Source organism: Ranitomeya imitator, chromosome 3 (assembly GCF_032444005.1).
Source record: "Ranitomeya imitator isolate aRanImi1 chromosome 3, aRanImi1.pri, whole genome shotgun sequence".
In the NCBI taxonomy this organism is placed as follows: Eukaryota; Metazoa; Chordata; class Amphibia; order Anura; family Dendrobatidae; genus Ranitomeya; species Ranitomeya imitator.
The window spans coordinates 429294172-429309973 of record NC_091284.1 but is presented as its reverse complement, the minus strand read 5'-3'; the positions used below and the strand labels follow the sequence as shown (position 1 = coordinate 429309973).

The following is a 15802-nucleotide window of genomic DNA, read 5'->3' as shown; positions in this document are numbered from 1 at the left end:
TCAGACGTCCCATTACAGTCTGGCGAACGTTCTTCCATTCTACATAGGTTAACCACTTATTTGTACCTATCAGCTGCATTTGGAGTGCGGAGGAGCTTCCAATAACGGGGAATCACAGTTTTAGCAGCTACTAAACAAAAAATGGAGGATATCCTTCTTTTGGGACCCTATTGAGGAAGGTAACATTGAGAGAAGAGCAATGTGAGGCGTTCCCACAATTGCAATCCGTTGATAATTAGCAAACACTTTCTCCCAAAACGGTTTAATCCTAGCACACTCCCACCATATATGTATCATAGAACCTGTCTCCCCCCAGCATCTCCAACATGTGTCTGAGACTTCCCGGAATATTGCACCTAGCTTAGATGGGTTAAGATACATCTCGTAAGGATCCTTAAATTCTTTTCCGGTGCTGAACATTTACTAGAGAGTTTACGGGTAAAAATAAATCCCATTCCTAGTCCAAGGGGGACAGGTTCAAACCAAGTTCCCTTTCCCAAGCTTGCTGGAATTTTAATTTCCCTGTTATTCCCTCTTCACTCAACATTGAGTGTTATAAATGAAGCTGTTGTGTAGATATAGTTTCATAGTTGTAAGGTTGAAAGAAGACACAAGTCCATCAGGTTCAACTTATTACCAAAGGAAAAATCCCATGTACATTGCCTAAAAGGGGAGATATTCCTTCCTGACTCTTTCATATATGTGTTTACACAGTATCCTGAAGCTTTTACGCATAAGTGCGGTATCGTTAACCTAAATCTTATTTATTACATTTTTTAGTGGTATCTTATGGAACAGATTGGACCAGATTATGCGAAGTTTTGCAAGGTATTTGTTTAAATGTAAAGTTTTCATACCTACTATTCTGTCTGCTAAAACTTGATGCCACATTCGACTTAGAAAACCTGATAAACGTCAATATTGGTGTGAGAGAGGGGCACTATTCAGGGGGCCATCATTTGTGTTATGGTAGGTAACCATGGTGCCTTCTAGTGCTTTGGCCATGGATTTGATATTTGATTTATTCCTCGGAAGCATCTTTACAGTAGTTATGTTTCTTTTTTATTTTGGGTGTCCTTTGTATGAATGGATTCTTTTGGTAACCTAACAGGCAAAATATATTTTTCAATACACAATGCATGCTTAAATTGTAGTCATAGTGGTATATTTAGTCAGATATTCACAATAAGCCAGGAATTTATTTTCTTCACCAATATATTATGGCTTTACACCCTACTCTTGGATTTTAAAGAGCATCTGGCACAACCTCTGGGTATTATAAGCCGCCTGCTAAACATATGGCATTCTATAGATAGCTATGAATTTGTCTAATTTAGGTTTCTTACATTCAGATGTGTTGAGGCTTATAGTATGAAATATAGTATCTATATGTCATAATATAATAAACCCGTTGTTAGGTGTCGAGTTCCCGCCGCTGCACAGGGGGAATCTCGAGCCACCTCCGCTGCGGTCTCCCATTCTTCTTCAGCTGCAGTGGAGCCTGCTCAGCAGAGATGTCAGTCCCAGCATCTGGCTCAGTCAGATACTGTGCACTTGGTTACTGCTGATCTTCCAGGCTCAGTCATTGTAACCAGCACTGTTCAGCGGTGAACAGATGCTCCTGGGACTAAGTCCTGCTTTTCCTCTACTGAGCATGCCCAAGGGACGACCTCTCATTGGAGGTCAGGGGTCACATGCTCAGGTCCTGAAGCAGTTCCTATTGGACCACTAGGAAGGTCCTGGAGAGCTTTCTCTATAAAAGGTTTGCATGGCCACACGGCCATGCGCTAGTATCAACTTATGTTCATGAGTGTATGAGCTTAGCTACTTTGTGGTCTGTGTCAGCATGTGCTCAGGGGCGGCTGTAAGCCACTAGAATTCTGGCACCTCCGGAGAGGAGTTTGTTTGTGTGAATTTAGGGCTGGTGTATAGCCTCAAGAATTCTGGCACCTCCGGAGAGTTGTTTTCTGTGCTGCTGCTGACTGTATGACCACTGTATGCTACCTGCTCTGTTAGTGAGCTTAGATTCTCTGTGAGGTTAACAGAGCACAGTGTTACCTTTAATCCCGGCGAATCTGTGAAGCAACAGAGTTCGCTCCTATACAGACCGAGTGAAGGAACCCGTGTCTATTCAGGCGTAGTACCGCCATATAGTGCCGCCATTTACTAGCAGCAGGTTCCACTCCTGCATGGTGGACCCCGGGCTGCGAACGCACCTATACTATCTCTATATTTACTTGGTGCGTTACGCCAGCCCTAACACCCGTATTACTAAAATACGCTAAGCAACAACAATGTTGGCCATAACCATTGGACAGGAGCCCTGAGAGTCACGTCTTACCCAATGTCATCCACGACTTCTTTTTTGAATAACTGGCCTGGTGCAATGTCATAATTATCGAGTCCAAAAAGTATAGTTTCTACTTGCGGCAATTGACATGCTAAGCATGCCGTGATGACACAATTATGGTGTGACACGCATGTGATTTTCAATGATGTTCAGATCGGAGGACTCTTGCTGAGTTCATTTTTTATTTACATAAGTCGATGGAGCTAGAAAGTTATTCCTAGAAATCCTTTCTAAAATCAACAGAACCAGCTGATTTAATCAAGACCGGCCATCCATCTAATATTTATGGGGGCTTCTCAACTTGATGTAAAGGGAGGTAAGAATTCAGTCCTTTTGTTTTCCTACTAGATAAAACACTACCAGATTTGTAAGGTATCTGTTTTCTTTCTTCTCTGCATGGGAGGGTCGGGAAGGAAAGTTGTTGGCCAAACACGCATTTGCTGGACAGCATGTTTGTCCAATGAGCATATTTATAGGTATAGGACTTACAGGACACTGCTTTATTAAAAGGGAATTATGTATGTTTATTCACCAAATGGGGACAAAGGCAAGTAATTCTGTGAAATGAGAAAATAATCATTACTAAGCTGCTACTTTAGCGTCACCGCTGTAGTGGTGCTAGCCTCCTTTGAGGATCTGTATGTAAACGTAATACGATAACTATAAACTTTTATGGTGTCATACTGTACCACTGTGTGCCTCATATTTTTTTGGATACAAGTTGTATGCATGAAAAACACTGATAGAACACGTACATGCAACACAGACATCTGTATGAAGTTTTTTTTCAAGAAACTCAAGAAACCTCCATTGGGAGCACTACCAATCCTAGGAGCAAGTCTCTGCAATGCCTGTGTAAGATGGAGCAATGGAAGCGTATGAATACCCCTGCTCCATTCTGTGTCTATAGGAATACATAAGATAGCCTACCGCCATATTCTGGTATTTCCAACAGTTCCATAGACAGCGAACAGGGTTTCTGGAAATAATCTAGCACAGTGGTCTCATAACTCTTGCAGTCCCATAGACCATTAATAGAGTGGTGGCACTCCTGCTGGAAAGGTGGGTGTCCCAGTGGTTTAACTCCCAGTGATAAGCTAGTTGTCACCTGTGGATAGATGATAACTTGAGATGACGGGAATAGCCCTTTAATAAAGTGAAATCTGTATGGACTGATGACACATAAGCAAAGGTAATCTAATATCGTACCATGGTTTCTGAATCATGAATGGCTAAATGTACATACCTGTCAATCTGCGGACACTTACAGTACATATTTGCTTTTGATTGGTATGTTCAAAATGTTACTTAATCATGTCCCTCAAAGAAAGGAGTGAACTGATGGGGAGACCAAAGTAATGTCAAGTGACTAGTATGTAGAAACAACTGTTTGTTGTCTCAAGGCAGAGATTGAGATGACAAAGAAGAGGCAAGCTTAGGCTTTCCTTCGTTGTTAGGCCAAGATATGAGCCTTGCCTTAGTGAATGTTTAACCAATATGTTTAGTAAGCATTAGGCTATGTGCACACGTCAGGATTCTTTGCAGAAATTTCCTGAAAAAAAAAACTGACTTTTTCCGCAGGAAATCCGCATGCGATTTGATAGCGTTTTTTGGGCATTTTTTTCGCATTTTTTTCCGGAGCTTCCCAATGCATTAAATAGCGGGAAATCCGTGAAAAATCCGCAAAATTAATGAACATGCTGCGTTTTTTACCACAATGTGCACAAAAATTGCGGATTGCATTCTGTTAATAGGATACTTAATGGATGCGCTTTTTTAGTGGTTTTATCGCAAAAAAAAGTGAGAAATCCAGAACGTGTGCACACAGCCTTAGGCTTTCAGGTTTCCCTCTTGTATCTTTTAGACCCAGTGGCTTGCAAAAGTATTCACCCCCTAGGTATTTTTCGAGTTTTGCTAGCTCACAACCTGGAAATGTACCTTTTTTTTTAGGGTTTGCATCAGTTCATGTAAAGAACATGGCTACAACTGAGAACATTTGGTTTTCTTTTTCATTTTGAAGCAAACCACAAATAGGACAAGACAACTGCATAACTATTCAACCCCCTTAAGTCAGTAATTTGTAGAGCCTCAAGTTGTGGTAATTACAGCTGCAAATCTTTTTAGAGAAGTCTCTATGAGATTTGCCCATCTTGCAACTGGTATTTTTGCCCATTTCTTAAGGCAAAACTGCTCCAGTTCCTTGAAGTTAGATTGGTTCCTCTGTTAAACAGCAATATTCAAGTCTGACCACAGATTCTCAACTGGCCTGGGCACTCCAAAACATTTACATGTCTTAAACCACTCTAGTGCAGCATTAGCAGTATGCTTTGGATCATTATCTTGTTGAAAGGTGAACCTCCATCCCAGTCTCAAATCACTAACAGACTGAAACAGGTTTTGCTCAAGAATATCCATGTATTGCGCACCATTCATCTTCCCTTCAGCTCAAACTATTTTCCCTGTCCTTGCTGCTGAAAAACGTCCACGCAGCATAATGCTGCCACCACCATGTTTCACTGGGGGCGATGGTGTTCTTGGGGTGATGAGCTGTGTTGGTTTTGCACATATCATTTTTATCTTGGTGGCCAAATAGTTTAATTTTGGTCTCCTCTGACCACAGCACCTTCCTCCATACATTTGAGGAGTTTCCCACATGTCTTCTGGAAAACTCAAAACGATTCTTAAAATTTTTGTGTGTAAGAAAAGGTTTTTCTCTGCCCACTCTTCCACAAAGTTCACCTCTATGGAGTGTAGGGCTTATTGAGGTCGTGTGGACAGATACTTCAGTCTATGCTTGGGAACTCTGCAGCTCCTTCAGGGCTAACATTAGTCTCTGTGCTGCCTCTCTAATTAATGCCGTCCTTGCCAATCAAGAGTTTGTTGGCGGCCCTCTCTTGGCAGATTTGTTGTGTATGTTCTTTCCATTTGATGATAATGAATTTGATGGTGCTGCGGGGGAATCATCAGATATTGGGATATTTTTTTTTTTATAACCCAACCCTAAGGCTGGGTTCACATTGCGCTAGGTGTGTCCGTCTAACGGACTCGTTTTTAAGTAGTAAAAACACAATGTAATATTTACCAACAATCTATCTATTCACTTTCTATCTACTATACCTATAAACTATCTATCAACTATCTATCGCTCCATCTATTTGTCTATCTATATCTATGTATGTATCTATCTATCTATCTATCTATCTTTCTATCTATATCTATGTATCTATCTATTTATCTATCTATCAATATCTATGTATCTATCTATCTATATCTATCAATCTATCTATATCTATCTATCTATATTTATGTATCTATCTATCTATGTATATCTATGTATCTATCTATATATATCTATGTATCTATATCTATGTATCTATCTATCTATATCTATGTATCTATCTATTTATCTATCTATCAATATCTATGTATCTATCTATCTATATCTATATCTATGTATCTATCAATCTATCTATATCTATCTATATTTATGTATCTATCTATGTATCTATCTATCTATATCTATGTATCTATCTATCTATATCTATGTATCTATCTATATCTATCTATCTATATATCTATCTATCTATATCTATGTATCTATCTATTGCTATATCTATGTATCTATCTATCTCTGTATATATGAATATGGCCATCCAGTGAAATTGACACTATCAACATAACGTTTTGTGTTTACATAGTCCAAGTCAGCGACCAAAAAAAAAAAGGATTGTCGTTGACGAAGAGCCATTGACTATCCACAACGAAGACACTGATCAACCTTGTGGAAGCCAACCCCTCCATATGGGACCAGAGCGACAGCTCCCACCATGACATCGTGAAGATATGGAAGTTGTGGGATCAAATAATCTGTCACTTTGATCCCCGATACATGGAGAAGTCGACAACCTCAAAGAAAAAAATTGGTAAATATTGGTGACGTAACATCGGAAAATGTTAAAAAAAAAAAAAAAATTTCTATCCTATCAACCTATCCACTTGTTGTCTATCTCTCAATTATCAACTATCTGTACACTATATATCTATCTATCTATACACTATTTCTAAACTATTTCTTATCTAACAACTATCTATCTACTATTTATATATCAACTATCGTAACAAACTATGAACAATTTTTCCTATATCTTAAAACTATCTATCTACTATTTTTATATAACTTTTTTTTTTTTTAAATTTAAAGCCGATGCTGTCCATACCCGTTGGAGGTCCATCCGCGATCGCTTTGTCCGTGACTACTGGAACAGTCAGAATGCACCAAGCTGATCAAGTGGCAAATGGGTGACCCCGTATGTGCATTACGACCAACTGCTCTTTCTTCAAAAAACAGTGTCTCAGCGCTCGTAAGTACAAATAGGTCTGTGTGCGAGACAAAATTGTTTAAAGGAAAATAATTAATTTTTTTGGGGGGGGGTTACAGCACGATATGCAGTACTGCTGCTCCTAGACCGACAGAGGAACTGGAGCCTTCTCCAGTGGAACCAACGCAACCTGAAGATGTGTCTGGCATCAGCGAGCCACGATCTGCGGATAGAAGCACTGTTGCTGCAGGTGTGAGTGCCCGGTTGCAATCACAGCGTGGACGCAAGCGAGCATCACAAAAAGATGAAGCTGATGCAATTATCGTGGATGGACTCCAACGGGTAGAGGACATGTGTCGCAGTGAGCTCAAAGACCTGAGGCGAGAAATTACCGAGCTGCAAGCACGCGAGTCTGTATACTCTGCTAATGAGTGGAAGCTACTTTTCTTATCCTATGTGCCTGTAGCACAAAATATCTTGGCACATAGAAACCTTATGTTTAGACAAAGACTGAACGAGCTTCTAGAGGAATTTGTGGGCCCCCAGGAACCCTCTCCATCGGGAACAAGAAGAATGGACATGCCGGCCTACAACCCTCAATATAGAGGCCGGGGTGAAACGAGCGTGGAACCTCATAGACAATGTACCAGTCCATCATATAGTTGGGCAAACAATACACCAGTGCAGTACCAAAGTCTTTAGTACCGTTCACTGTCCCCAGCCAGGTGCAATTACCGCGTTGCAAGTTTTTTTTTTTTTTTTTATGTTTTTTGTTGTAAATTTCTATTTTCCTTTTTTTTCATCCCTATGGGATATCATATGTTAAACCTGTGTACCAACAGTTTGTTGGAAAAATCCATAAACATTTAGTAAACTGTTTCAAATTTTGTTTCAAAGATTCTTGTATGACTTTAACTTTTAACACAACATAACTTTTTACACGACATAAGGTAACTTTTTACACGACATCAGGTTAAACAACTTTTTACACGACATAAGGTAACTTTTTACACGACATCAGGTTAAACAACATAACTTTTTACACTACGTAACTTTTTACACAACATCAGGTTAAACAACATAACTTTTTACACGACATCAGGAAGACTTTAAAATATTTTCACACGTATCTGTCTTGCCATGGAACCTGGCCTTCATGTGTGAAGTAATGTGCAAATTGATCACGAATCCTCATTATTTGTGATGTAGACTGAACTGCATTCGATTCAATGCTACTGAGGTTCGACTCACAATCATCGGGGTCTACCACCTGGGGTTCATGTCTCGCCACAAAATTATGCAGACAGATGCACGCCTTCACAACACGGTCCACATTTTCTGGTTGCAGTTGCATGCAGGTTAGTAAAATCCGCCATTTTAATGTCAAAATCCCAAAGGCACACTCCACATAACGTCTAGCCCGGCTCAAGCGATAATTAAAAATGCGCCTGCTGGAGTCTAGACTACGGCTTGAGTAGGGCTTGAGGAGATTTTGTCCTAGTTGGAAGGCCTCATCACCAACTAAAACATAGGGCAAACTTGGGCCTTCGGTCCCCGGAAGAGGTCGTGATGAGGGTATGTTTAAACTTTGGCTGTACAAACATCGGCCCATGTTGGAGTCTCTGAATACTCTGGAAACGTTAGTCCGGCCATAAGCACCAATATCCACAGCAACAAAACGGTACCTGGCATCCGCAATCGCCATCAATACTATAGAAAAGTATTTCTTATAGTTATAGTAGAGGGAACCACTATGCGCAGGTTTCTGAATCCGAATGTGCTTTCCGTCCACGGCACCAATACAATTGGGGAAATTAGCCACATCCTCGAACTGTTGGGAAATCGCTAGCCACATTTCTGATGTTGGTGTTGGTAGCACAAGTGGTTGCAAGTTGTTCCAAATGGCATCACAAGTTTCCCGAACCAGTTGACAAATTGTTGACTTCCCAAGTCTAAACTGATAATGCAGTGACGCAAAAGTTTCTCCGGTAGCCAGATATCTGTCGACATTCAAAAACAAAAACAAAAAAAATTAGGATTTTAATGATCAACTAAAGGCTAGTTACAATAGAATGTACAATTGCTAAATGAACATTAGGCCACACGATACCGAGATCTAGTCTTTGTCAATAGAATGATAAAAAAAATGTATAATTACCTCACAGTCACTACTAAACGTTGCTCCGCACTGATGCTTTCACGAAAAGTGCTGCGATGATGATGTATCTCATCCTTCACATGTGAGAGCAGAACATCAAAGGTCTCAATGGACATCCGTAGATAGCGTTGGAATTTGAAGGGATGATCCCGAAGCTGCACATACAGGGTGTGAAAGGCACCATATGTACTCCGCAAGAAATTCACTTCGTGGATCCAATATCTCCTTTGCGAACTACGCTTTCTCTGCCGAAGTTGCAACCGCATCAAGCGAAATCTGACGAGCTCAGACACAAACATCTTGCTAGCAGAAGCTCACTCAATGCTTTCAAAATGGAGAATGAGTCTGTGCCCACACCCGACAATGACAAAAGGGAAAAAAAAGGAACAACTTTATTGACAGTGACAAACGCAGACAAACGGATACTTCGTAAACGGACATCAAAATGAAAAAACGCGATCACATGCGTTAACGCTAGCGTTACCGTGACGACGAATTTCACATATTTTTGCTCCTTTTCTGTACATGCGTTTAACGCATCCGTTTAACGCCATGTACTTGACGCAATGTGAACCTAGCCTTGTACTTAACAACTTTGTTACTGACTTGTTTGAAGATCTCCTTGGTCTTCATGGTGTTGTTTGGTTAGTGGTGCCTTTTATTTAATGGTGTTGGAGCCTCTGTGGCCTTTCAGAAAAGGTGTGTAAATACTGACAGACCAGGTGACACTTAGATTGCACAGAGGTGGACTTCCTTTCACTAAACATGTGACTTTTGAAGGTAATTGCTTGCACCACAAATTTTTAGGGGATTCATCTCAAAGTGGATAAATACATATGCACATGCCAATTTTTAATTATTTGATCCCATAAATTTAATTTATACCTATACTTTTACAGTAGGTATGGTGTTTGATGGATGCAACTCATAGTACATAGTAACATACATAGTTAGTAAGGCCGAAAAAAGACATTTGTCCATCCAGTTCAGCCTATATTCCATCATAATAAATCCCCAGATCTACGTCCTTCTACAGAACCTAATTTTATCACTCACTTCACCATCTTTTAGACTATTTAGTGCTGATGCATCACACACAGATTGGATTACAAAGCCATTTAAACACAGGTTGCAATGTAACAAATTAGGTAAAAAGCAAAGGGGGTGAATAATTTTGCAGGACACTGTATGTAGCCATTTTCATAGGCTAATACCTAATCTATCACTGCTGTTTTACACACTCTACTGACTGTCAAGTGGATAGAGCAAACTATGAAGAGGAAAATGATGCAGCTTGATGTCATTAAAACTTTGCACAAAAATAATTAAGAACCAGAATAAGTTTAAAAATCAAAGCAAATATGGAATGAACATAGACTGTAATTTAGTCTCCTTAATGCCACTACCTTCTACTGAGCGACTAAACAGGAGACTATTTGTAGTCCGCATCCAATAGTTAGATAGTCAGTAGATTCATCCTGTTCAAACTACAGAGAGGATCAGTCGTAGCCTGGGTACATGATTGCAACCAGGTATATTATTCTATGCTCCAATGTTTCATAGAGCTTTGAAGATTCATCCGGCATCGCCCCCAGCTATTCCCAGCACTGCTAGAAGAGAATGACAGGTCTCTTGCTATGTACGCGCATGGGAGAGACCTGTCACTCACCTAAAGCAGCCGTGGGAAGAGTCAGCCAGGGCTGGTGCATTTTTAGTGTTGTCATTTCTAGTGTTGTCTCCGGCTATTGTCCCCGGCTGGACCTTCAGAGTATACTTTCTCTAAAAAGCTGAAGTGTTTCATAGATGAATATGAAGCCGCCATTGTGCAGCCAGGCTGCGATTCATGCTGCCTTCATTTTGGGCAGCATGAATTGCCAGACAGGGTTCCTTTAACCACAGAATTTTGATTAGCAGGAGAAAAATACATCCAACGGTGAAACACTAGTAGATAGGGAAAATAAACAATTATGATCCCTGGCAAAATGGGGCATTTAATATTTTGGCTGCTTGCCCCAACTTGTCTAAATGTGAAAGGTGGGACTCCAACAGAAAAAAACACCTGTAGAAGTTCCTGTCATGGAGCTAATGTTAATCACCAAGCGAAAAAATACTGGAAGATCCAAATACATTACAGACACTAACATTATTGCAAAAAAACATAATAGCAAATAAAATTTCAGAAGTCAAAAATATAGAGATAAAATCATAACGTGCACAAATACTGAAGTGGAGAAAGCAGGGAACGAGTGATCACCCAATGCGCAGTTCACTTCTATCCACAGACGAAGAATGGAAAAGAAACCTGTGTCCAGTGAGGTGGATCTTGCATCCTTTTGACCATTTCCGCTAGTTCAGCTTGGATGATTCTGGTTTCTTTCCATAATTATTATCTAGCTGTATTTTATGGCAGTATTATTATTTAGCACTCAGCCACCGTTTCTCTGTAGCACCTTATTACTTAGTGCTGTACATTTGCCCGTTACATTACTTATACATTTTGTGTATTATATATATTTGAGGATACTTAATATTTGAAGTTTTGTATCAGTGATTTTTTTTTATATATATATGAATTGCTACTTTTCAAGTTAATGCTCTTTTCATACGTGCAGATTATGATTTTATCTCCATTTACATACTTTTCCTTTTGCCTGTATTTGTGTAATTGGACTACCCTTTATTTTTTGTTTTGGGGAATACATTTGGAAAATTATCCGTCACTTTAAATACAAGCAGAATCTCTACCACTGTCACCTACGGGAAAATGATGAAAGATAATCAGTATTTCAGTATACAACATTCCAGAGGCAAAATGTTCTTTGTTCTCTTAAGTAAACACGTCCATGCGACTAGCAGCTATAGCAACTAATGTTTGTAAGGGATATATTGCCCACTCCTGGCATATGATGGGCACAAAGTTGGCAGATACAGCAACATTGCACAATGCCTATGCTTCCTTTCTACGCACTTTCCAATAGATGTGTCAATATATATTTTATAGCTCACATGTATAATTTTGGTTCTCAACTGGTTGAGGGCACCATTACACAGCAAATAATTACATGTGGGTAAAAGAGAGTGGTAAAGATTGAAGTGTCAGTTCACTTAAAGAGGTTGTCCGGTCTTAAGCTACAAATCTGCAGTAACGCTATGTGACTCGAGACATGTGAATCCTCTACATTGAAGACTCTCTGGTGTCATCGCTGGGAAGTCAAGTGACCACAAGTATAGGATTTGCATATTTCTCTCCACATTTCGACTAGACTCTATCTGGCCTTGCTCAAAGCACTTGCATTGAGTGAGGGTATGCCCATCTACATGGCCCGTGACCAGATCTATGCAAATCGCATACTTGCGGTCTTGCTTCCGGCGCCGGCAGTGGAGAATTCTTATAGCACGCAGTGTGCATGATGTGTGGATTCACAAGTCTGCAGTCACATAGAGTGACTGCAGACTTGAACAGTCTTAATTGTAGCTGCCAATCCCCTCCACTCCCCTGGACTAACAGGTCTTTTCGTACAATCGCATGCAGGGAGAGACCTATCAGTCATTGGCAGCAAGCAGGGAGAAGCTGCCCACAACCCACCTTTCCAACTAGTCTCCTGTGCGGCTCGGTCCCAAAGTCAAACCTATGTGGATGAATCATGCAGCCATTGTCTGATGCATTTTTCTTGTAAATCTGGTAGCTTGTATCAGCTGTCAGGTTCCATTAAAAGGTAACCTATCGTGTAAAAAAACGCTATTACCTGCAAATATGGGGTTGATCTGCAGGTTAATAGCAGTCTGAAGCTGCCCATTGCCAACCCTGAGAGCCCCGTAGCTGGGAGGAAATTAACTTTATTCCTCCTGGCAGCCTTGGGCCTTCAGTCAAAGATGTGGGCCGGCATGACTTACCACTCAGTACATTGTAATGATGAGCCGACTGTCAGTCAGTGTCGGGGCGTGGTTACAACCGTTACTCACTATGTTCTCAGCGGTGATTGTAACCGCACCAGCCTCATCTCTGACTGAAAAGCTGAGGCTGCTGGGAGGAATAAAGATAATTTTCTCCTGGCAGCAGGGCTCACAGTGCGGCCGACGGGGCAGCTTTAGAATGCTATTAACCTGAAAATGAACCCCATATCTGCAAGTTAACATAGTATTTTAGGCTACGTTCACATTAGCGTTGCGCGCCGGTGCGTCGGCGACGCAACGCACGACGCACAAAAAATGCGCGCAAACGCACGCAAAAACGCTGCGTTTTGCGATGCGTGCGTTGTTTTTTGAGGAAAATCGGACGCACGAAAAATGCAACTTGTTGCATTTTCTTGCGTCCGACGCTAGCGTCGAAAACGACGCACGTGTCGGAAAACGCAACAAAAAAACGCACGCGTCCCCCATGTTAAACATAGGGGCGCGTCGCCGCTGCGTCGCCGCTGCGTCGCCGACGCAACAGCGATGCACATTAGCGGAACGCTAATGTGAACGTAGCCTTACATGATAGTTTCCTTTTAAAGTTTGAGAGGTCATAATATTGGTTAAATTCTGAAATTGTGTTGGGAAGGGAGATTTGGTGATTTGAGATTGAGAATAATAGGTAATTTGTGTAAGCCATGACCATTAGGACAGATTGTCGAATAATAAAACCTGATATATTAACATTGTACAGGACATATCTACAAATGGGCTCAAATGGTAGGAAAAATGTTAGTTGAGATAGGGGCTGCCCTATCCTGTTCTATTTCAAATCACTGTGGTATTTGATAGAATGCCATTTACCAGGATCTTGGCTGAGGGCCCAGAGACAAGTGAAATAATTCCTCCTATAGATTCAAAGGGTTTCAAGCAAAAATTGTCCAGTTGACCCTATTAGAGGCCTTTGCATATGTTGAAAGAAACATCAAAGGTATCAATGCTAGGGCACCCAGTTTGCCCTGATGAAGAACAGTCTCTTAGAGTGCAGTCAGACTGCCCTATTACTCTCACGAGGATCTCATCGCAATCATCAGTCTGGCCATTGGCTCTTTTCACCTGAGCGTGACAGCTGAATGGAAATAGTAACATAGTTAGTAACATAGTTAGTCAGCCTATATTCCATCATAATAAATCCCCAGATCTACGTCCTTCTACAGAACCTAATAATTGTAAGATACAATATTGTTCTGCTCCAGGAAGACATCCAGGCCTCTCTTGAACCCCTCGACTGAGTTCGCCATCACCACCTCCTCAGGCAAGCAATTCCAGATTCTCACTGCCCTAACAGTAAAGAATCCTCTTCTATGTTGGTGGAAAAACCTTCTCTCCTCCAGATGCAAAGAATGCCCCCTTGTGCCCGTCACCTTCCTTGGTATAAACAGATCCTCAGCGAGATATTTGTATTGTCCCCTTATATACTTATACATGGTTATTAGATCGCCCCTCAGTCGTCTTTTTTCTAGACTAAATAATCCTAATTTTGCTAATCTATCTGGATATTGTAGTTCTCCCATCCCCTTTATTAATTTTGTTGCCCTCCTTTGTACTCTCTCTAGTTCCATTATATCCTTCCTGAGCACCGGTGCCCAAAACTGGACACAGTACTCCATGTGCGGTCTAACTAGGGATTTGTACAGAGGCAGTATAATGCTCTCATCATGTGTATCCAGACTTCTTTTAATGCACCCCATGATCCTGTTTGCCTTGGCAGCTGCTGCCTGGCAGTGGCTGCTCCAGGTAAGTTTATCATTAACTAGGATCCCCAAGTCCTTCTCCCTGTCAGATTTACCCAGTGGTTTCCCGTTCAGTGTGTAATGGTGATATTGATTCTTTCTTCCCATGTGTATAACCTTACATTTATCATTGTTAAACCTCATCTGCCACCTTTCAGCCCAAGTTTCCAACTTATCCAGATCCATCTGTAGCAGAATACTATCTTCTCTTGTATTAACTGCTTTACATAGTTGTCAAATTCAGCAAGCAGTTTCATTGTTGTCAAATTCAGCAAGCAGTTTCCACTGACAGTATGTCATGCTTGCAACAATTTACAGGCCTGGATGTGACTTCAGGGCCCAAGTCTGCCACTGCTATAACCAGGGCCTCTATCATGGCATCATTGTCCTTACTGCTGTATGGGGCCAGGTGAGCAGAATTAAAAAGCAGGGTCCGGGCCCGATCCGGGCACCCTCTCTTGTGCTTCTGCTCACTGGGCCCCAGAGTATCGTGTGCCGGCGCACTGCCACATCTCGGCGCAGGGAGGCTTGGAGCTCTCAAGGACCTCAAAATGGCTGTGCAGCTCCAAGGGACTCCCTCCGCCTCCTCTGTGATGTGCTGCTGATGGCGCGTACGCGACGTCATGTAAGAGCGACAGGATCAGGATGCCAGTCCAGAAGTGGAGCTGCAGTGATCATATGATAAGTAAGTATATAAAACATTTTTTTTTATAGAATTAACTAAATGGTATTGGGGACATCAAGTGATGAATTGGGAGTGGGGGTGAGAAGAGCAAATGCTGAATTCGGAGTGGAAGGGAGAGCAAATGATGTATTGGGAGTGGGGAGAGAGCAAATGACAAATTGGAAGTGGGGGAGAGCAAATGATGAATTGTGAACGGGGGTGGAGAGAACAAATAATGAATTGGAAGTGGGGAGAGCAAATGATGTAGTGGGAGTGGGGAGAGTAAATGATAAAGTGGGGGTGGGGAGAGCAAATGATGAATTGGGAGAGGAGGTGGGGGGAAGCAAGTCATGAATTGGGAGTGGGGAAAGCAAGTGTTGAATTGGGAGTGGGGGGTAGGGTGAGCAAATGATAAATTGGGAGTGGGGGTGGGGAGAGCAAATGTTGAATTGGGAATGGAAGGGAGAGCAAATGATGAAATGGGGTGGGGAGAAAACATCATGAAGTGAAAGTGGAGGTGGGGAGAGAAAATGATGAATTGGGAGTGGGATGGGGAGAGCAAATGATGAATTAGGAATGGGGGGTAGGGAGAGCAAATGACGAGATGGGAGTTGGTAGGAGAGC

General features: G+C 41.4%; 1 protein-coding gene across 1 annotated transcript; it reads right to left on the bottom strand.

The window, feature by feature from the left end:
• Positions 1-7589: 7589 nt before the first annotated feature.
• On the bottom strand, positions 7590-9122 carry LOC138672134 (uncharacterized). The gene is made up of 2 exons (XM_069760167.1): positions 8828-9122; positions 7590-8669 (listed from the first exon to the last, which is right to left on the bottom strand). Exons 1-2 carry the CDS (start codon positions 9091-9093, stop codon positions 7790-7792), a joined length of 1146 nt encoding a protein of 381 aa, XP_069616268.1. The 5' UTR covers positions 9094-9122; the 3' UTR covers positions 7590-7789.
• Positions 9123-15802: the final 6680 nt, after the last annotated feature.